The sequence below is a fragment of the Gossypium arboreum genome, chromosome 4 (genome assembly GCF_025698485.1).
Source record: "Gossypium arboreum isolate Shixiya-1 chromosome 4, ASM2569848v2, whole genome shotgun sequence".
In the NCBI taxonomy this organism is placed as follows: Eukaryota; Viridiplantae; Streptophyta; class Magnoliopsida; order Malvales; family Malvaceae; genus Gossypium; species Gossypium arboreum.
In genome coordinates this window covers 100652637-100676414 of record NC_069073.1, presented here as the reverse complement: position 1 = coordinate 100676414, position 23778 = coordinate 100652637, and the positions used below count along the sequence as shown (strand labels likewise).

Here is a 23778-nt window from a genome sequence, read left to right as displayed (position 1 = left end):
TTGAGGTTACATATTGCATGTGATATGGTAAGCTTGGATTAATAAGGTTATGGTAACCTGAGCACGTATAAGTTAATATAATGTTGCCAGGAACATGGCTTATTTGATTATGTTTAAGTACTTAATTATCTCATGTTAAGTGCCCTTGATGTCTTGTATGTGTTGGTGCAAATAAGGGTGGCAATTGGCTTGGAAAATAGACTCAAAGTTTTCCAAACGGGTAGACACACGGGCATGTGTCTAGGCTGTGTATGAAACACGGTCTGCCCCATGGGCGTGTGATCTAGCTGTGTGTCTCTTGCATCTTAGTTTTAAGAAATAGAATGTCCAGTAGTAAACATACGGACACGAGACATGGTCGTGTGTCTCAACCATGTGAGGGACACTGCCTTAGGACATGGGTGTGTGCTCTAGCTGTGTGAAGTCTACACCTTATTCATGAAAATTCATGAAAATTTAATTCGCCACACGGCCTAGCACATGGGCCTGTGACTTGGCCGTGTGACCCTATTATGTTGATGACGTCATAAACAGAGAGTTACACGGGATGAGGACACCGGTGTGTCCTAAGCTACACGGGTGTGTGTGTGACCACACGGCCTACCCACACGGGCGTGTGACCCTCCAAATCAAGAAAATTTTTTTAAGTGTTGTAAAAGTTCTGAAAGTTCTCAGTTTAGCCTTGAGCCACACCCAATGTAAGTTTTAGGCTTCGTAGGCTCGTATAAGGGGACAATATGCATGTTAATGAATGGTTTTAATTTGGACCGAATTTTATAGCTCTGTTTTATATGAATGTTTATGTTTTAGTCTGGTAATGCCTCAAACCCTGTCTCGGCGTCGGATACAAGTAAGGGGTGTTACATTTAGTTGTATCAGAGCTACAGTTTAGTTAATTCTCAGACTAATGTAGCGTGTATACGACTCTAGCTATACATACCATGAATGAATTATGATAGTGTGATGACTCTTGACCTTTTTAAATTGTGTTTTCATATGATAATGGATCTCGATCGAGCTATGGTGGATGAAGTCAAAAGTAATGAGCCGGCTCCCGCTCAAGGGGCAGCACTGTCTGATAGTAGACCCTCTACAGTTAGTCAATGAGAATGAGGCAGGGAAGCCTTTCTCCACATAATAAACGCATGGTATACGAAGTTCGTTCGAATAAACCCCAAAGCTCAACCCTCTCCACCCTCACCTATTCCTTAACCCAACCCTATAGTACCCAAGGTATGGACTTCATGAGATTGAGTAGACCTTCAATTGATAAGATTTGAAAACAAAGAGCCGAAGAGTTCCGAGCGGGTATAGATGATGATCCTGAAAGGGCAGAGTTTTGGCTTGAGAATACCATAAGGGTATTTGATGAATTATCATTCACACTAGAAGAATGTATGAAATGTGTTGTGTCACTCCTGAAAGACTCGGCTTATCAGTGGTAGAACATCCTTGTGTCGGTTGCACCAAAGGAGAGAGTTAATTGGGAATTTTTCCAAGAAGAGTTTCATAAGAAATACATTACCCAAAGGTTTATTGACCAGAAACAAAAGGAATTCTTTGAGTTAAAACAAGGTCGGATGATAATAACTGAGTATGAGCGTGAGTATGTGAGACTGAGCAAATACGCTTGAGAATATGTTTCTACCAATTCCGTCATGTGTAAAAGATTTGAAGATGGTTTATACGAAGACATCCGATTGTTGGTTGGCATTCTTGAACTGAAAGAATTTTTTGTGCTCGTTGAGAGAGCTTGCAAGGCAGAGGAATTGGCTAAAGAGAAAAGAAAAACTAAGTTTGAGTCTCGAGACTCGAAAAAGAGGCAGATGGGTAAGTTACTTCAGTCCTCATCTAAGAAACAAAGAGAGTTTAATACTCAATCAAGTGCTTCAGTTGGGTTTTCCAATAGAAACCATGGGAAGCAGTATTCAGGTTATAAGGCTCAGACTACTTCGATAGGGAGTGTGGGTAATGCTCAACCTAGTAGACCTAAATGTCCACATTATGGTAGACGTCACCCCGGTAAGTGTCGGGTGAATGATCAAACTTGTTTCAAGTGTGGTTCCTAAGATCACTTCATTAGAGATTGCCTCGAGATGGTTAAAAAAGGGAAATTTTAGAGTGCAAGATCGGGTAATATTACTTCTAGAGGGAGGCCACAGAGAAACTCGGAGAATAGAGTAAGTAGCAAGAGTGCACCCAGCGATCCAGCTGTGAGCTCTGAGGGTAGAGCACCTGTGAAGACTTATGCCATTCGTGCTCGAGAAGAGGCTTTATCTCCTGATGTGATTATGGGTACTTTTTCTCTCTATGATACTCATGATGTTGCTTTGATTGATCTGGGATCAACCTATTCGTATGTTTGTATGAAATTGCTATCTAGTATGAATATCCTGTTAAGTCTACAGAATTTGTGATAAAAGCGTCGAACCCTCTAGGTAAGTATGTGTTAGCCGATAAAGTATGTAAGATTTGTCCTTTGATGATTAAAGGTCACTGTTTTTCGGCTAATCTTATGCTTTTACCATTTGATTAATTTGATATAATTCTTGGTATGGATTGGTTGACCGTTCATAGTGTGGTAGTAAATTTTGGAAGAAAAATTATTGAGTTGAAATGTGAAAGTGGTGAAAGTGGTGATATTCTTCGGATTGAACCAAATGAGTTGGATTACTTGGCTGTAGTAATTTCTTCTATGTCTACTCAGAAATCTATAAGAAAGGGTTATAAAGCTTATCTTGCCTTTGTACTGAATAAAAAAGAGTCTGAGTTGAAAATTGAATTAGTACCGGTAGTATGTGAGTATCCAGATGTGTTTCCGGAAGAGTTGCCCGGATTGCCTCTTATTAGAGAAGTTGAATTTGGTATTGATTTGATTCCTGGTACTGCACCTATTTCGATTGCTCCGTATAGGATGGCTTCGACAGAATTAAAAAAGTTGAAAGTTCAGTTACAAGAGTTAACGGATAAAGGTTTTGTGAGACCTAGTTATCCTTCGTAGGGTGCACCGATACTATTTGTGTAAAAGAAAGACAGTTCAATGAGATTGTGTATAGACTATCGGCAGCTCAATAAGGTAACCATAAAGAACAAGTATCCCTTGCCAAGGATCGATGATTTGTTTGACCAATTGAAGAGAGCCACAATGCTTTCAAAGATAAACTTGAGGTTCGGTTACTAACAGTTGAGAGTTCAGGAGCCAGATGTGCTGAAAACTAAATTTCAGACGAGTTATGGTCATTATGAATTTCTTGTCATGCCTTTTGGTTTAACGAATGCTCCTGCTATATTTATGGATTTGATTAACTGTATTTTTCAACTGTATAAATTTTTTGTTGTTTTTATTGATGATATACTGATTTATTCTCGTGATGAGACAGAGCATGCCAACCACTTAAGAATTGTTTTGTAAACTTTGAGAGACAAGCAGTTGTATGCTAAGTTTAGTAAAAGTGAATTTTGGCTTAGAGAAGTTGGATTTTTGGGCCACATTGTTTCGGGCGATGGTATTAGAGTTGACTTGAGTAAGATTTCGGCTATTATTGAATGGAAACCGTCGAGGAATGTCTCAGAGGTTAGAAGCTTTCTAAGCTTAGCCGGTTATTATAGACGATTTGTTAAATGATTTTTCATGATTGCTACTTTAATGACGAGGTTGTTACAGAAAGATGTCAACTTTAAATGGACAAAAAATTCCAACAAATTTTTCAGAAACTAAAGGCATTGTTGACTGAGGCTCCAGTTTTAGTACAGCCTGAACTGGGAAAAGAATTTGCAGTTCATATTGATGTATCCTTGAATGGATTATAGGTAATAGCTTATTCCTTGAGGCAGCTGAAACCACATGAGAAGAATTATCCGACACATGATTTGGAACTAACCGTCATTGTGTTTGCGTTGAAGATTTGGAAACATCATTTGTATGGTGAGACATGTCATGTTTATATTGATCATAAAAGTTTAAAGTACTTAATGACTCAAAAGGATTTGAATTTACGACAAAGGAGATGGTTGAAATTGTTAAAAAATTATGAGTTAGTGATTAACTACCATCCGAGAAAGGCGAACGTGGTCGTTGATGCCTTGAGTAGGAAATCCTTGTTTGCATTGAGGGCTATGAATACACGGTTGGCTTTATCAGATAATGGTTCTATTCTAGCTGAGTTAAGAGCTAGACCGATGTTTCTCCAAGAGATTTATGAAGCTCAGAAAAGTGACAGTGATTTGCAAGACAGGAGAGTTCAGTGTGAGTTGGGTATTGAATCAGATTTTCAGATTGATTCCAATGGTTTCTTGATGTTTCGAGATAGGATTTGTGTTCTTAAAAATACTGAGTTGATTCAGAAGATTTTGTATGAGGCACATAGTGGTTGTTTGTCTATTCATCCGGGTAGTATGAAAATGTACAATGACTTGAAGAAATTGTATTAGTGGCCGAGTATGAAAAGATATACTTCCGAGTTTGTATCGAGATGCCTGATTTGTCAGCAAGTAAAAAGCTGAACACCAAGTACCTTCCGGTTTACTTCAATCTGTGATGGTTCCGGAGTGGAAATGGGATAGAATTACTATAGACTTTGTGACGATTTTACCCTTGACTCCCAAAAAGAAAGATTCCATTGGGTTGTGGTTGATAGGCTAACGAAGTCGGCTCATTTTATTTCGGTACATACCGACTACTCACTTGATAAGTTAACTGACTTGTATGTCTTTGAAATTGTGAGATTGCACGGAGTGCCTTTATTGATTATTTCGGATAGAGATTCGAGGTTCACTTCGAGGTTTTGGAAAAAGTTGCAAAAAGCTTTAGGTACAAAGTTAAACTTTAGTACTGCTTTCACCCATAGACTGACGGTCAATCTGAGAGAGTAATTCAGATTCTTGAAGATATGCAGCGGTGTTGTATTCTTGAATTCGAGGGTAGTTGGGAAAAATATCTACCATTGGTAGAATTTCCCTAAAATAATAGTTTTCAGTCGAGTTTGAAAATGACACTTTATTAGGCTTTATACGGTCATAAATGTCAGACACCATTGTATTGGACCCAACTCAGAGAGAATTAAATTCATGGGGTCGATTTAGTTAGAGAAATCGACGAAAAAGTAAAGACAATTTGTGATTGTTTGAAAGCAGCTTTGGATAGGCAGACATCCTACGCGGATTTGAAACGGAAAGAGATTGAGTTTCAGGTCGGTGATAAGGTATTTCTGAAAGTGTCTCCGTAGAATAAAGTTCTTAGATTTGGCCGGAAGGGCAAGTTGAGTCCGTGTCTTATCGGACTGTATGAGATTACCGAAAGGATAGGGCCGGTAGCATATCGGTTGGCCTTGCCATTTGAACTGGAAAGGATTCATGATGTGTTCCATGTGTCTATGTTGCGTTGATACCTATTAGACCCTTCACATGTGATTTCACCGACAGAAGTTGAGATTCGACCGGATATGACTTATGACGAAGAACCAGTTAAGATTTTGGCTCGAGAAGTCAAACAATTGAGAAACAAAAGTATTTCTCTTGTGAAAGTGTTATGGAAAAAACACGGGGTTGAAGAGGCTAGATGGGAGCCTGAGGAGGCCATGAGAAAGCAATACCCAAACCTTTTTACCGGTAAGATTTTCAGGGACGAAAATCCCTAAGGGGGGAGAGTTGTAACATCTCGATTTTGGGCCTAGTCTGAATAGTGGTTTTGAAACCACAAATCCAAAGTAGAAATATTTGTTTTATGATTGTTTTGAGGTCCATAACATGTTTGCATGATTGTGTGAAGGTTTCATGAAGAAATGTTGTGAATAAGTGTCCAATTTAACTTTAGGACTAAATTGAAAAAGTTCCAAAATATGAGACTCTAGAAGCTTTAAGTATGAAATAGCTTTGTATTATTAATTAGAGGTCCTTAAATAGTAATTTTCCTAATTTTTTATTTTATGGACAAAATGAGCATGCATAGATAAAATTTGAAAGTTTAGTAACAAGGGCATTTTGGTCATTTGGTTAATAAAAGATTAAAAAGGGAAACATCAAGCAAAATTTGCTCATCTTTCTCATGTGGGTGCCGAAATTTCTTAAGAACCATAGCTAAGGTTTCCTCACTTTTCAAGCTTGATAGTAAGTGCATCATAGCCCTGTTTTTTTTTTTTTTTTTACATTTTTGAAGTTGTCATCAACCGATCTAGCTATTTCTACCATTATTTTGAGCTAGGGTTCATGTTCAAAAACTTATCCATGTGTGACATGTATGTATTTTGATGTTTAATGGAGTAATATAAAAGTTTGATGTGTGATAAACATCTTTTACAAAGAGATTTTTCACTAAAACACCTAAAAATGACCTTTTTGTAAAACTTGTAAAATAACTGGTAAAAATCTTATTTGAAAGAAAATGTGGGCTGTTATAAGTATGATATAGGTTCGGCTAGGCTAGGTAACAAAGAAAATGAGTACATTTCATTTTACGAGCCTAGGGATTAATTTGTAAATATGTGAAAGTTTGGGGGTAAAATAGTAATTTTACCATAGTATGATTTATGAATTGTTTTGAACAATGTGATAATTAAATAAGTGAAATTTTTTATTATAGATCAAGAAAAACAGAGTCCGGATCTAAACCGAGAGAAGAACAATGTTGTGGACTAAATCGAATAGTTAGCCATATTTTGTTACCGAGGTAAGTTCGTGTGTAAATAATTCAACATTATGTTATTATGTATCTAATACTCTGATATTGCATGAAATGTATATTTGTCTCTATGGATTTGGTTAATGATGACTTGATGACGATCCGACGAAGATTTAGTACTTCGAAATCCCGATTGAACCTTAGGAATAGATAGGATACAAATGTCATGACATTAGGATTATTGAGATTCCATATAAGACCATATTTGGGATATGGCATCGGCATGCAATTTCGTGTAAGACCACGTCTGGGACATGGCTTCGAAAATGAGACTTTGTATAAGACCATATCTAGGATATGGCATCGATATGAGACATCGTGTAAGACCATAGCTGAGCTATTGGCATTGATATGTGATCCCATGTAAGACCATATCTGGGATATGGCATTGAGATCTTACTATGTGAATAAGATTTCTCAAGTATCCTTCACTATTCCAAGTGATTCAATGGGTAATCCAAAGATTATGTCAAGGAAATGACAATGTATGATTATGTTGGAAGGGTACAGGTATGTACACAAAGCTCATAAATATTGAGATTATGAATCGATGAGACCTCGGTAAGAAGTGAATTAATGAATCATGATCATGAGTTTTATTATGCACTATGTAAATGACATGATTTAAGATGTATCTATGATACTTGATGACATTGTGATAAATTATATTATGTTATGTGTATAATAATGCATGACTAATGTTCTTAATTATTTACATGCTAACTCACTAAGCTTAAAGCTTTCCCCTTTTCTTTTCATCCCTTATAGTGACACCAAGCTAGCTCGTGGATCGAAAGTCGTCGGAGCATCGATCACACTATCAACTTGGTCATATGGGTATAATTTGTTTTGATACTTTAAATATGGCATGTATAGGGGACTTGGTCTTTATGTTTACGTGTCATATTAATTTGGTCAAATGTGTTGGCTTATAATGATTTGATGATTCATTTTGTATTTGACCATGAGATATGGCCTATATTGATTATTAGGTTGTAAGCCTATTCATATACGCATGCATATGCCAAAGTAATACATGATGTGGTTAAATTTTTTTTGCATGGTTGAATTGTGGATATGATCATGGATGTTTCATGATGGAACTATAAGTATATGGCATGATGACAACTAAGATATGAATGTGTAAAAATGGAGTAAATTGAGGTTACATATTACATGTGATATGGTAAGCTTGGATTAATAAGGTATGGTAACTTGAGCACGTATAAGTTGATATAGTGTTGCCAGGAACATGGCTTATTTGATGATGTTTAAGTACTTAATTATGCCATGTTAAGTGCCTTTGAAGTCTTGTATGTGTTGGTGCGAATAAGGGTGGCAATTGGCCTAGAAAATAGCCTCAAAGTTGTCCAAATGGGTAGACACACAGGCATGTGTTTTGGCCTTGTGTGAGACACAGTCTACCCCATGGGCGTGTAATATGCCCGTGTGTCTCCTGCATCTTAGTTTTAAGAAACATAATGCCCAGTAGTAAACACAAGGGCACGAGACATGGCCATGTGTGTAACAGCCCAATTTCAGTGAAATTGGAATAGTGGTTTCGGGACCACAAATCCGAGTCCAAAAAATGAAATTATTTAAATTTCATAAAATGATAGGTATTATGATAGGAATATTGCATGAAAATTTTTATTGAAAAATTTTATCAATTATGTGTCTAATTGCAAAAAGGACTAAATTGAATAAAATGTCAAAGTTGAATTCTAGTAGTTATAAGGATTAAATAGCTATAGAATTAAAAATGAGAAGTCTTTATATGGCAATTAGACCATTGATGAAAAATATGTAGATATTTTTAATGAGTCATCCATGGAAAAATTGAAAAAGGTTAAGGACTAAATTGGAAATTGAATTAAACAAAGTATGATAAATGATTAAATAGAATTAAATCCATTTTATATCATATTCTTCTTCATAAAATACATGGAAACCCTAGGAGAGAGAAATAAAATTTCTCAAGCTTGATTTGGTAAGTTCTATGTCCCGTTATTAGTGATTTTTATATTTTTGAGATCAAGACAGCTTAATTTCTTTATTTAGGTGATTAAATTGAAAGAAAATCAAAGTTTAGAAAATTACCCATGGATGAATATGCTGTAAATTGAAAGTTTTTTTATAGGAAATGAAAGATTATTGATAGATAAATCACTTTTACAAGGTGATTTTTAGTAAAAACAAGTGTAGGGACTAAATTGCAAGAAATTCTTGGAAAAATTCTGAAAATTATGAAATGCATGTGCTGTAAAAGTTATATTGAAATTTTGAATAAGCTTGGAATAAGGAGTAAATTGCATGAATTTCAATTTTCGAGCCTAGGGACAAAATTAGAATTAATCAAAAGTTTAGGGGCAAAATGGTACTTTTTCCTAAAATGTGAAGTGGGCTTGATTGAATGTAAAAATTATAGAATTGATGATCAAATTTATTTATATAGATCCGAAAGTGTCGAACAAAGAAAAAGATCGAGGGAAAGAAAAAGTTTCAGATTCGTAGATACAATCAATTGTCGAGGTAAGTTCGTATAACTAAATTAAGCATGTAAATATGTTGAATTGATTGTTGAATATTGTGCATTATGATTTTTAATTGGTATGTACATGTAATAAATCAATCTTGATTTGTGATTTACATGTAAATGATGAAATATTACATGAATCCGTTTGAATATTGATTTCTGATTGGACAGGTGATTACTGTGTATATGAGATCCTGCATATGTTGCAGTAAAGATTGTGTAGCACCCCAAACCCGGCCCAGACGTTATGACCGGATCCGACATGCCACATCGAAGCGTTCAAAACATTTTATACTGTTGATCCAGAAAAAACTTACTTAGTGTTTTAAAAGATAATTTCATTATAGGTTAAAGTGAATGGAAGCTGTGCACCAGGTAGGAAACCGAAAAAGGGGTGGTGAGTCCATCGGACTGCTTAAGTACCAAGCTCCCTTTGGATCCAATCCTAGACATGCATACCGCCATTGCCACACCTTAACATCATAGATATTTCTAGGAAACCGATTTGATTAAGTCATTTTTAGGAAAAGTGATTAATTTTGGAAAATACTTTCATTGCGGAAGCTTTGCTTGTTGTCGTGTTATTTTGAAATCAATTGTTGTTTTTGAAAACGTGCCCTAAAGCTATCCAATTTCAATAGTTAAAATAAGTAATACCTATCCTAGTAATACATATTAAAACCATCAAAAATAATTAAGCGGCCTTATTACATTTAAAAACCCAAAACTTCAAGCGTAAATAAAAGGATGTCCAGTTCACCAGAAGAAAATCAAAATTTCAGAACGGGTGGCCACTCCGAATTCCCTCACAGCTCCAAGCCCACTATGGTTGGGGATTACCTGCGTGGATGAAAATAAAAGTGGTGAGTTTGCGGAAACTCAGTGTGTAAATTAACCCAACCATAGCCTATATCACTCAAACCACGAAAATAGAATAAGTTGGCCTTAGCCTAGAATGAATTCGAATAAAGCCCATAGGCCCATAACGAGCGTAATGATATTACATGTTTATGCGAAACCCAACCCAGATTCATCCATAACACCCCGCACCAGCCTTACACCATGTGGGAGACTACTCGACCCACCCAACCACTACACACCACGTAAATCGCAATGCGAGGTGCCGGATATTGTGACGAAGTCACCAGATCTGAATATTGTAGCAGAGCCACCGAGCAGATATATGTGGCGAGCCACCAGATCGAGATAATTGTGGCATAGCCACCAGAGCGATATATGTGGCGAGCCACCAAATCAAATAATTGTGGCATAGCCACCGGGCGCTTCCTCCATAGTATAACCCAAGTCCCCATGCAATGATATATAATCATGGCATACATCATACGTAATCGATCGTCATGCTTTTCACAAAAGTAACCCTAGGGGTATAATGGTAATTTTGCATACATAGGGGTATTCAAGTAATTTAACTATTCTTAAGGTTTTCATACATAACATAGCCATTTACGTCGATCGAAACACTTACCGCTTTTTCTTACCAATTTGGGCCGTTGGCCCATTATCCGTTTTGGCCCATTAAGCCCAAAAATATCGAAATGCACGAACCGCGCACTCTGCAGTCTTATCACTTTAATTTACCATATACATCAAACTATTAATCTCATGAGCATTCACACACTCGCAAGATCTCAAAATACCGGCTTTTCGGCTTGTGCCGATCTAGTCTATAAGAGGGTGTTAGTTACACACTTGTTTGCGACGATATGCTGACAAGATCCACACACGAACCGCCTACAATTGGATTACTAACACGTTAATCTAACTATTCAAATACGAACTACGTATTAACCCCTTACAATATTCGGCCAACCACACCTACAGATCAGAGTAAGCTTATAAGAAATCAATAAGCAACTCATTAACAAATTTTTGTCAGTGTTCACCACATAATCATAATTTCACTGCAAGCTGTCTTCCTGAGCAACAGTCACTAAATCATTTATAACTGGAGCTACGAAACTCCAAATCAAGTGCCATTAATTTTCCCTGAAAATAGACTCATATATCTTCTATCCATAAAATTTTCAAAATTTTTGGTTTAGCCAATCAATACCAGATTTTTCTCAAAATTTCCCATGTTTCACTGTTTGACTAATCTGACCACTCTTTATTACGAATCAAATTTCTCATTGTAAAGAATTCAAAATATGTTCTTGTTTATTTCATTTGAAACTAGACTCAATAAGCTTTAATTACATAATTTATTCAGCTTCTAATTCATCTCCCACAATTTATGGTGATTTTCCAAAGTCACGTTACTGCTGCTGTCCCAAGCAGATTTATTACCAAATCACTCTTTCACACATACCTTGCATGCATGTTATTTAAACATGTATATCACCAATCAATCATCACATATCTATGATTTTACTTAAGTATAATCTCCATTTCATCATTTTAAAGCACAACATGTTAGCCAATTTTTCTCTTTAGCATCTAAGGCACATGCATGCTCATTTGTTTGGCTCAACTTCACCTATCTTTCATTTTTCATCAAAAGAACATGAAACAACAACCATTTCCTTCATTTTAATTCATGACTAAATGCTCACAACACAACTAAAAACCAAAATATGCTTCAAGAGTTAAGGTAGAATCAAGAAGAACTCATGAACATCAAGATAGAAGCAAACTACCATGAACTTACCTTCAATTTTCTTCCCCAAGTGACCGAACATTCAAGAGCTTTCTCCTCTCCTTTCTCTTCTCTAACTTTAGGCTATGATGAACAAAGATGGACAAAACTTTGTTCTTTTCACCCCTTTTTATTTTAATAAAATTTCATATTTTATCCATTTAATTCTTTAATACAAAAGACATGAAATGCCCATCATGGAACATTTACCTAACCCATTATCATGGAACATTTACCTAACCCATTATCATGGAATATTTACCTAACCCATTATCAATTTTTATCAATTTGTGCCATAAACTATGGATATCAAGTGCACATATTGTCTACAACAACATGATGACCGGCCACTTCTTGTAAAATGGGAGGTTTGACATGCAAATCCTCCTATTTTGCACTACTATTTATTTGGCCATTACAAATTAGCCTATAGCATTTTTAAACATTTTCACATAGGTTCTATTTCATAATTTCACTCACAAATGACAAAAATCAAAGCATGAAATTTTGCCAACATTCACAGAATTACCGAAAATCGGGGCGTTACAGGTTGTTCCGAAAGGGATAATCTTTTGATCTCATTATGAAAAGGAATGTAACCCGAAAGGGTGATACTTGAAAATGATTTATGTATTCAAATGGTACAACTTGAAAAGGTTATGTACACTTTGTGTATACACTTGAAAAGGAAAGGTATACTTTTTGTATGCCATATGAAAAGGAAAGGTATACTTTGTATATACCACTTGAAAAGGAAAGGTACACTATATGTGTACACTTGAAAAAGTTATGTGCATTTTGAGTGTACAAATTGAAAAGGGTATGTACACTTCGTGTGTACCACTTGAAAAAGGAATGTGCACCTCGAATATACAATGAAAAAAAGAAAAGTCCATCAAAAATTCAAAAATTCAATGGAAACGTATTAACAAGTGAAATAAGAAGAAATGTCATGATGAGCTCATCTATGCATAATAATATTTTTGTACTAACCAATTTTGGTTGAATGATTGTGTATAGGTCATATTTGCTAGTTTGCTAAATTGATGGATAAATTGCTTTATGTGTGATTTACTTGTTATATATGAGTGGCAAGTGTAGTTTGGTTATATGAACTTACTAAGCATATAATGCTTACTAGGTTTATTTTTCCCTGTTTTATAGTGCTCGAACCTCGTAAAGGTTGGATCGGGTCGGAGTATCATCACACTATCAACTTCTTAATATTTGTATAAACGATAAACTCATTTTGATATAATGGCATGTATAGGCTAATGAGGCCAAATGATGATGTAATATATTTGTTTACAACTTAGCCATTGGAATGGCTAGTAATATGTATTTTGTTGTAATGTGGTATGTTCATGTTCAACAAGATACAAATCACCTGTCATAAAACTTGATTTACAAACCAATGTAAAGGTAAGATTTAAAGTATGTTTAAAGGTTGGAAATGTTAGATTGAATGATGGAAATTGGTTGAAATGGATGGTATATATTTATAAGTTTTCATGCAGGAAAATGGTTAAGCTTGGGTGAGAAATAGGGCTAAGAAATGGCCTTATTTCATCCATGCGAGTAAGGCACACGGACGTGTGTCTAAACCGTGTGTGACACACAGACAGCCCACGGGCGTGTGAAATGGCCGTGTGTCCCCTGCATCTTTAAATATGAAGTCAGGATAGTACACGGGCAGAAGACACGGTCGTGTGTCTAGTTCGTATGAATGACACGGGTTTCAAGCATGGTCGTGTGTCAAAATCGTGTAAAAATGGCTTAAAATGGTGAAAAATCAGTGTACCACACGACCTAGCCGCATGGGCGTGTGCCTAGGCCGTGTGCCCCTTTGATACTTAAGAAATAGCAAGTCAGAATTCCACACGGGCGTGTGCCCCTATCTTCAAGGAAAAATTTTCCAAGTTGTCGGTTTAGTCCCGAACCATTTCCAAAGCATGTATTGGGCCCTGTAGGCCCATATTAGGGACTTTAAGTTTAATATTTGAAAAGAATTTATTTGAAATGCATATTTATAACTCGGTTTTGTATAAATGTTAGTGTATAAATCTAATAATGCCTCGTAACCCTATTCTGATGACGGATACGGGTTAGGGGTGTTACAGTGTGTCTCGACCGTGTAAGGGACACGGCGTTGGGACATGGGTGTATACCCTGGCCATGTGAAGTCTGCACCTTATTCATGAAAATTCATGAAAATTAAATTCACCACACGGCCTAGCACACGGGCGTGTGACTTGGCCGTGTGACCCTATTATGTTGATGATGTCATAAATAAAGAGTAACACGGGCGTGTCCTAAGCTACATGGGCGTGTGTGTGACCACACAGTTTACCCACACAGGCGTGTGACCCTCCAAATCAAGAAAATTTTTCTAAGTGTTGTAAAAGTTTCGAAAGTTCTTGGTTTAGCCTCGAGCCACATCCAATGTAAGTTTTGGGCCTCGTAGGCCCGTATAAGGGGACAATATGCATGTTAATGAATAATTTGGATGAAATTTTATGGCTCGATTTTGTATGAACGTTTATGTTTCGGATGAAACAAGGTTGACATTAGGATGGGGAAGAGCTGACGACATGAAATCGACGTCACGATGAGAAGATTTGCCGCGTCTCGATGACATGATGAAGGACATCCCGACGAAGCAACATGCCACGTTGCGACAAGGCGACGTGTTCCCTATTCAACCGGGTTTCTTCTTCCAGTTAAACTTGGTTATTTTTTCCCAATTAAACTCTGATTATTCTAGGGATATTTTAGTCATATTTGTACACAAAATTCAGCCTATAAATAGGCCTCTTAGCAACCCTAAATAGTTAAGAATAACAGCAACAAAATTAAAAGTGTTTGTGGGAATTTCAAGAAAACTTTGTATTTCTGGTTCGAGTTTATTTGTTTCTTCATCTTGTACTCCAATTTTCAGCTTTTTACCGTTTTAGTGAAGTTTTCTCTGCTCATAATTTTTTATCCTATTTGGAGGAGTTTTTCCATATAAATATTTATGTTAATTTTCTTTTTAATTTTCATTTATGTTCGTTTCATAATTCAAGTTCGACTCAAAAAAGTACGATTATTCTGTGTGTAATAACATTGTTAAAATCATCCATAATTAGTCGATTAAGTTTCGATGGAGTTTGTGCAAATTTGTCAACTCCAATTACTTGTGAAAACTCCAAGTGTGAATTTGAAGAATTCAAAATTAGTAGATTTAAAAAATTCAAATTTAACGTATGAGATAAAAATTCAAAATCAAAAAAATTATTGTATTCGTTATATTGCAATTCTAGAAACGAAAATTATTGAAAGTTGGATGAATAATATATGGACCAATCGTTAAACAGGTTTACCGACAAATAAGTTATATCGTGTAATTAGGGTGAGGAGGTGGAGACTTGCTGGGCCCATTCTTGGCCCATATTTTGCCTTAGGACGTTACAATTACTTACGGGTAAACTAAAGATATCAAAGTAAAAATAAATTAATAGTCGAGTTTGGATAGGTGGGACAGTACGGTGTGTTGCGTTTAATTTAATTTTTGTCCAATACTATAGTATTGTTACAATATTTAATTTTATAATTACCGTTGTTTTTACAATAACTATAGATAAACGCACCACTCACCTTTAGTTTAATTGGCATCGTCAGGGTTGGGGGGACTATAAATAATACTAGGTATTGTATAAAAAATGACAGAAATGATAATAAAAAAAAACTATAATGAAATTAATGTAAAAAACACAAACTAATGGTCTAATTTTGGTTTTAGTCCATATTCTAGGTCAAAATTTGAAATTTATTCTTTTGGTTTTAATTTGATTCTTTCGACTTTATATTATACTAGTTTTATTTTAGTAGGAGAGGCGGAAGGGGATTTCAAAATTTGAAGTTGAATGAACCCAAGTTTTTAATGATTACACATAGTAGGTTAAAATTAATGATAATTATAGTGTATGCAAATTATTATTACTAAAATTGGATCATAAAATTAAGGACAATGTAATGTAAAACTAATACTAAATTTTTACATTCACCCAATGCTTTTGGCTTTTCAAATTATTACTTTAATTGGCTATGAGTTTGGATTTTATAAAAATAGAGACCAATTAAAAATGAATGACTAAATCTGGAATTTTAACATAATCCAGGGACTACAACTAACTTCACGCCCATTGGTCCTTATAACAAAGACCAAAACCTTTTTTCTTACGTTTTCCCTAACAAGTTTTAGATCCATTTCTTGGAATCCAAAAGAAATGGCCAACAACAACAATCTAGAGGAATCGAGCCCTCTTTTGAGCAAACATGTTGGTGTTGAAGAAGATGAGAAGAAGAATCTAAATGTTAACAACTCAACCGACGTGGCAGCTTCGCCGGAAGCTAGGACCGGAGCTGGGTTTGGTTGGACCGCAGATGGTCTGCCCTTGGTCCACGGGAGTGTCGTTGGAGAACCAATGGGCCGGTCTCAGTGGGATTCCTCCCTCCTCGCTTGTCTTGGTCGTAACGATGAGTTTTGCAGCAGTGACGTTGAAGTTTGTAAGTTTTTATATAGTTTTATTTGAGAAATTCCTAATTCGATCTGTTCAATTTGGAATTTTCCTGCATTTAGAAGCCAAATCATAATTGCTAGGCTTAACTTAAATCTTTAATTCTGCTTTCTTTGTCTTTTTTTTTTTTTTTCCTGAAAAAATCCACCTTTGGAATGAGAGGGGAAAAAGAAGAAAAGAAAAGGAAAATCAATAGGTCATTTATGATTATGCACGAATTGGGTTGCAACGATTAAAAGAATGGGTAGGAATTGTAATGTTGTTCATTGTTTTTAAATCCATGATCAATTAATTTCTGGTTAATGTTATCTTTTTATACAATCTCATAAGATTTGTTAATCTGACTACTGTTTTTTAATATTCAAGTCTGACATATATATCTTTTTAGGTACATAAATATGATCATATGATTCTTCAAACACCATAATATTTGTATCACACAAAAAATTTCATGTAATTCGAATAACATGTACGAAGCTTGAAAGTTAGCACATTTTCTTGGTCATTTGTTTCTAAAAGAATGTAGAATAAAATGTTCTTGATTTGAAATTATGATATTTTGGTCAGGTCTACTAGGAAGCGTGGCCCCTTGTGTGCTGTATGGAAGCAATGTTGAAAGACTTGGATCTGCACCTGGGACCTTTGCAAATCATTGCTTGCCTTATTCTGGTCTTTACCTGATTGGAAATTCCTTTTTTGGCTGGAATTGTCTTGCTCCATGGTTTTCATACTCTACCCGAACTGCAATTCGGCGCAAGTTTAATCTGGAGGCAAGTGAATCTTATTGAGACCATTTTTTAACCAGCTCATTAAGCATATATTATGGATAACTTTGGGTTTCAGTTTTTCGTATACCCTTGTTTGATGTGGTTTTCAGAAGTTTCTGACATTCTGTGATGTTTTTGCTGGGGAAGTCCAATGTTCTATTTTATCCTCATTTTCATACGCATTGTTGACCTACAATGGACTGCTGAGTTTGTTGATCTCTAGAGTTAATTTGTGTTTTTGTTATGCATAGAATCAACTATGGAAGAGCTTTCAATTGCAAAGATTTATTTGTTGTGATTTTCTTTGCAAAAAACAGGGTACCTGTGAGGCACTTAACAGGTCAGGTGGATACTGTAGAAGCTGTTTGGAAGATGAAGTGCAACGTGAACAGTGCGAGTCCACCTGTGACTTTGCAACACATGTTTTCTGCCATGCATGTGCTCTTTGCCAGGAAGGCCGTGAGCTTCGTCGAAGGTTGCCTCACCCAGGGTTCAATGCTCAGCCTGTGCTGGTCATGATCCCTCCTGGCGAGCAGACCATGGGCCGTGGTGACTGAGTTCATGCTGGTCACGTGCTGAATTCGAATAGCTTGTTGCCGCCTTGTCCATGTTTTTGTCAGCGTGATGTCATGCGATAAAATAGTGTTGAAGGTTATCTACGTTGTTCAAATTCTTAAGTACCCACTGAAGTATGATCGCTAGTTGTGGTCAAGCACAATAACATATTGACGGACATATGGTTTTTACGTATTTTGTGTATAATATAGTAAATATTACACTTCTTTTCTATCTCATTTTTCTTAAAAGGAAATTGGTGCTTTCACAATTCACAGTTAATACTTTTTTTCTCTCTTTTTCACTTCTCCTAGTTCTTGAATGAACTCATGTTGGATTCATAGGGTTGAATTTAACTGATAGAATCCATGTTACTCATCTAATGCAAGTATACTTAATATATTGTTTTCAGGTTTCTCGTATATATATATAAAAGGATTATATCTTAGTTCGAACATGTATAGGAAGAGAGTCCTTTCTGTATAAGAACACACAAGTAGGCATTGTTTGGGGTGATTTGTTCCTACGATTAGTTCACATGGAAAATGAAAAGGAAATAAAGAGGGCAATAGAAATGAGACAAATAAACTGCAATTAATGAAACAGATCAGTATTTTACTTCCTAGTCTACCAAATATGAGATTAAGATGTTTGTTCAACCAAGACAACTCTCTGGAAACAAAACAGGAAGAAAATTGTAAACAAACCATTTTGATATACAGATCAGAGGAAACGAGGCCTCGAAATCCTCATTCTCCTGGTGCAGAAACTCCTTGCTTCAGCCTCTCTTTCTTCATCTTCTTCTTTGATATTGGCTTCTTTTTCTAGGTGGAAGAGTCTTCTGTGCATACGAGTAAAGTACATAGTTCCCAACAAGAAATGTCAGCAGTAGCCCCCCAACAACCAGCAGAACTATCAAGCCAGGATTGAATCCTTTGCCCTCAGTTTCATAAATAATCTTGTTTCCCTATTGCATTAGCAGAAACTAAAATCATCACGCATGTAATTTTATACTAAACACAACTAGCTGCTCAATACTTGTCTTCAGCCTGTTAATCTTTTCAAAAGGCCATAGAGAGCAAATAGGAAAACTTAGCCCTACTACAAAAGATCCTTGCTACATGAAAGATTCTATAAAGTATACGTGCATACAAACATTTCTGCAAAACATATACATCTATCATCAAGATTTTAAGAGATCACACAAGGTTTACATTGAGACCCCAGAAATTTATCCATGGATACTGATGACTCATATACCTATGTCTGTGTTTTAAGTAGATTGTTGACGAAATTATAGGATGTATCGCAAACTGAGTGAAGATTTTTCAGGCAGTCAACTAAAGCTTTCATCTTTCACTGTTCCTTTATGTTTTTTCAGTCAGAATTATGGAGAGGTATGGATGAACAAAAAGAACCCAACCAAATTGACTGATCAAATCCCACATAAAGATGGTGTTAATAGTTTCAATGATGCTGCAGCTTTATTTCAATCAAAATATCGAGAAGAAGAAGAAAAAAAAAAGAGGATAGTTTGATAAGTTTGCATGCAAAAATAAACAAGTAACAGTATCTTAATTAAGCATGAGAAAGAGCAAGAAAAAGTCTAAAAAAATTGGAATTAATTTGAAAAAGCACCACTGCACTAGATCGGAACTGTAACAAGTAATAAGCAAAGGAAACAAAACCAGATCTCTAAATTTGAACTGATTTAGCACGGATCTCAGTGAAAAGCCATTGAAATTTAAGGGGAGAAAAACCAAGCGATCAAAGGAGAGATGGACCTTATCGGCGAACTCGAACTCGTCTGACATTACTGCCAAGTCCAAGTGCGAACTCGTTTAAAGGAGAGATAGAAACATTGCCCAGTGAATTGGGTAAAATCCAGTGAGTTTTATGGGACTTGGAGGGTTACTTTTACTTTTATTGTTTTTAGGATTATTTATCATGGCAGAGTACCTATTACAAATAAAAGGATGTTTATTTAATCAAACATAATAATTTTCTAAACCCACACATTTACAAAATTATTTTATAATTATTTTATTTAATTAAGTTCATCTTACTGTTTCAATTATTCTAGTAATATATAAATTATTGCTTTTACATCAAAATATCTCATCGTTATTTTAAGCCATAATGATCTTATTTTATAAAAAATTATTTTAAATTTCTATTTTTTCGTATTTTTAGCTCTTAAAACTTGACAACCCAAAATTATGAAAAAGTTGATGTTTGTGCATTATGCTAATGTGGCATATGCCACCTACGCATTCAATTGATTTTTTTAAATTTTAAAAATTATATTTTTACACTTTTTAAATAAATATTTTAAAATTTAAAATTTAATTAAATGCTAATGTGTCGTCCACTTAATAATTTATGTGTATGTCATGTCAGTAAAATAAAAATGTTTAATTTTTTATTTATTGTAAGGTGATTTAAAAAAAAAAACATAATTGCCTCTAACAGAAAGAATGTACATATCTCATCAGACAGGGACTTGAAAAAAGACAATAGTACTAGTTAGTATTAAGAGATGCTTAATCCAGCAACTGGTTGTGGGTATTGTGGGCAGCTTTGACTTTTTCTGTTTTGTCCTAAACCCCATCCTCCTTTTAAAACATTAAGATTGATATAATGAAAAGCCAGCCTAATCCTACTTTCCCAAGCATTGAGAAGATACAAAAAGAGACGTGCTTCTGAATAAAAGTCTTTAAAAAAGAAGTAACCAGAAGTAAGTTTAGAATCAAGTTTAGTACATACTTTTCTCCCAAACAACCCACTCCATGTAATTGCTTACTCATTTTCCTTATTACCCAATTAAACAATTTTATAAAAAATGATGATTCTTTCCTTCATTGCTTTGATCCATCACCAACCGCCACTCAATAAAGTTTCTTAATTAAAAATAAAATAAAATAATAAATATGAAACATTTTTCACTCTACTTTACCAAGTGTCTACTCAAACTCCCACGTCTGCCCTTTGACAATGGGGATTGCTTGTGGAATCAACTAGGCAACCTTCAATCACTCCCCCCACCATTTTTCTTTGTCCCCAATCCCCTAAAACTTGTGCTTTTACATGTTATTGGGAACCTCAGCCCTTTTATTATTTGTTAGACAAGGTCCTGACCAATGTGGCTATTTTCTGACGAGGAACTGAAGAAGTTTATCATATCGTTGCAGTCAGATACACTGTCCTGCAAGCTCAACAATAGATGAGAGGTGCTGAAACTCATTGAGGGTTTAGCTTTTGGAACAATTGGAACCTGGGCTTCCCCCACCAGCATTTGGACCACTCCTCTCATTGTGGGTCTAGCCAGTGGATCAGGGTGTGAACATGCTAACCCCACCAGGAGGACCCTCCTCATCTCACCCTCATCGAAATCACCTTCCAGCCTGGCATCAGCTGCAGCTAACAATCTCCCTTCTCTACGCAAACTCCAAACCCATTCCACCAAATTCCCATTAGCTCCAACTTTTGCAGCTGCATTGGCATTTCTCTCGATTGGTCTTCTTCCACTAGCGACCTCTAGAACCACAGCTCCATAGCTAAACACATCCGTTTTCTCGGTCGCTCTCCCAGTTTGAAGATATTCGGGAGCCAAATATCCCATTGTGCCGGCAGCTACCGTGGCATCAGGCGATTTATCATGCTCAATTTGCCTTGCTAAACCAAAATCGCCTAGCTTTGCGTTGAACCCTTCATCCAGCATTATGTTGCTGGTCTTAACGTCTCTATGAATAATCTGGTGATCACACTCTTGATGCAAATAGGCCAAAGCAGAGGCAACTCCTAACAAAATTTTCTGCCTATGAGCCCATGGTAATGGCGTTCTGGCTTCAAATAATGCTTTATCCAGACTCCCATTAGGCATTAAATCATAAACTAATAAAATTTCACCTTTCTCATGGCACCATCCTTGCAACCTTACAAGATTTCGATGCCTAAGGGTCCCAATTATTGACAACTCAGATAAAAACTCATTCTTGCCTTGACTAGTATGAATACATCTCTTGACAGCCACAATGTCGCCATTATCCGGTAAAATGCCTTTATAGACAGTCCCAAAAGCACCGTGACCGATAATTCTATTAGCATCGAAGCATCTCGTAGCTGCTTTCAGCTCTTTGTATCTGAACTCTTTTGGCATTTTGATTATCTCCGATGGAAAAGACTCGGATTTCTTCACATGCTTCAACTTTTTAGAGTAAACCCATATGAGAGCCCCAGCAAATAAGGCTAAAACGAAAGCCCCAGCCGTTACCACCCCTGCAACAGCCCCTGGACCTTGCTTACAAAACTGGTTATGACAAGAAGAAGAAGACGAAGACTTACTCAAATGAGAATCTGAAGGAGGCAATGAAGGTGGCTTTGATTTAACAATATTAGCCGTTGGGTTCATTAAAGTAGCCGTTGGAGGCGGCGGAGAATTTGAGTTGAAAGAAGAGCTAAAACTCCACCATTCAATGCTATGGACCTCGGTGCTTCCTTGTGTTGAGCCTGAAAATCCTACGTACATGAAATCATTAACATAATGATCGAGATCTAGAGGGAATGATAACATGGGCTCTTTAGGCTTCAAGGTTGAGTAAGAAACGGAGATATTGAAAATCCCAGATGAAGCATCGTATTCGACCCATGAATTAACGAGATCCCCACTTTTTAGATCAACATCTAAAGCCCCCAAGTCACCAACTTGAGAAGAAACCATGCTGTTGAGATCCAAACCAACATGGTTCCCATTAAAGTCATCGAATTCTACGTCCATAAGAGTGTCGAATTCAACAGCAACGAACCCCGAAGCCCGACCCTTATCATCTAAGAGTCCCAAAGAGCCGCCTCCGGCGCCAATGAAATCACCATCCGGGGAAATGACAAAGGCTAAACCACCGCCGATGGAAGACGGGTTGAGGTTAGTAATGTAGAAGGAGAAGAAGGTGGAGAAGCTACAAGGAGAATGAGTCTGGGGTTCCCGGAATCTGACGGGTTTCGAGTACAAGGCTCTGCCGGCGCCGGAAGCGGGTACTTGGAGGTCGCGAGTGAGTCTGACGCTCCCATTGTTTAAGTGAGCGTCACCAAGGAGCTTCAAGCTGCTGAGGTTTAACGTACCGAAATCGAATTCTGTGGCAGCAAAGATTCCGTTAAAGCTTGAGATAAAACAGAGGAAGAGAGGCAATGAGTAAGAAAATGACAACATTGTGGCTTCCCTTTGCAGTTTCTGATTATTCTCGAATGCCCCCAATATAAAAAAAAAAGACTGAAGATGATAATGCCTTGTTTGGGTGGGGAAATTTGTTGATGGTAAAATTGAGGAGATCTGAGGGAGGGATAACGAGGAAGAGTATATTTCTTTGGCTTAAAACATACCAACAAGGAATGAATGGTTTGCAGGAGGAAAGAGTGAGGGAATCCAATGAGCAGTGAAGAAGACAGGTGGCTACCCACGAAGGAAACACGTGTATTTCTAACGGTTATTTTTCTTTTTCGGTGTTTGTAAAAGAAGTAAATTTTAAAAAAAAAAGATGCTTTTTACCAGCGTTCCCATTCCCACATCTCAGTTTCGTCGCCCCCTTTACAAGGAAACAACATTCAGTTGCACGTGTCTGCGTGATGTTAACGCGCTGATATAAACCAGACCCCGTGAGTTATTTAGACTTTTGATTAAAAAAAAATTAAACTTGATCTTCTTATTATTAAGTTATGACTTATGAGTCAAGTTTCAGCTTTTGGGTACTTCATTGTTTTTAAATTAATATGGGAAAGTTGGATATTTTTTAATGGTGGATTGGGTTTGAAGATTACTGGTGGAGGATAATGGATGGCTTCGCAAGTTAAATAATAAAGCAGAGATAAGGAGGTGAAATAGTGTGAAATAGTAAGAGACAGAAAATATTGATGTTTAGCGTAAGAGTCATACATAATAATGTATGGATTAATCCAAGGGTTGAACAAGTGTCACGGGCCAGAGTTTAAAGCTCGTGACCATCGAGCCAAATGCATCCGATGGAGGTCTATTACTC

General features: G+C 36.4%; 2 protein-coding genes, 1 long non-coding RNA gene and 1 pseudogene across 3 annotated transcripts; 1 reads left to right on the top strand and 3 right to left on the bottom strand.

The window, feature by feature from the left end:
- Positions 1 to 9903: 9903 nt before the first annotated feature.
- On the bottom strand, positions 9904 to 12000 carry LOC128291715 (uncharacterized). The gene is made up of 2 exons (XR_008281534.1): positions 11881 to 12000; positions 9904 to 10052 (listed from the first exon to the last, which is right to left on the bottom strand). It is a non-coding gene; the product is annotated as an uncharacterized LOC128291715 (long non-coding RNA).
- Positions 12001 to 16009: 4009 nt separating this feature from the next.
- On the top strand, positions 16010 to 18005 carry LOC108489685 (cell number regulator 8-like). The gene is made up of 3 exons (XM_017794384.2): positions 16010 to 16416; positions 16995 to 17197; positions 17512 to 18005. Exons 1-3 carry the CDS (start codon positions 16137 to 16139, stop codon positions 17749 to 17751), a joined length of 723 nt encoding a protein of 240 aa, XP_017649873.1. The 5' UTR covers positions 16010 to 16136; the 3' UTR covers positions 17752 to 18005.
- A 319-nt stretch (positions 18006 to 18324) lies between these two features.
- On the bottom strand, positions 18325 to 19721 carry LOC108489686 (DNA-binding protein S1FA-like; annotated as a pseudogene).
- Positions 19722 to 20515: 794 nt separating this feature from the next.
- On the bottom strand, positions 20516 to 23223 carry LOC108487280 (L-type lectin-domain containing receptor kinase VIII.1-like). Its single transcript, XM_017791580.2, has one exon. It carries the CDS (start codon positions 22953 to 22955, stop codon positions 20871 to 20873), a length of 2085 nt encoding a protein of 694 aa, XP_017647069.1. The 5' UTR covers positions 22956 to 23223; the 3' UTR covers positions 20516 to 20870.
- Between the last annotated feature and the right edge of the window lie 555 nt (positions 23224 to 23778).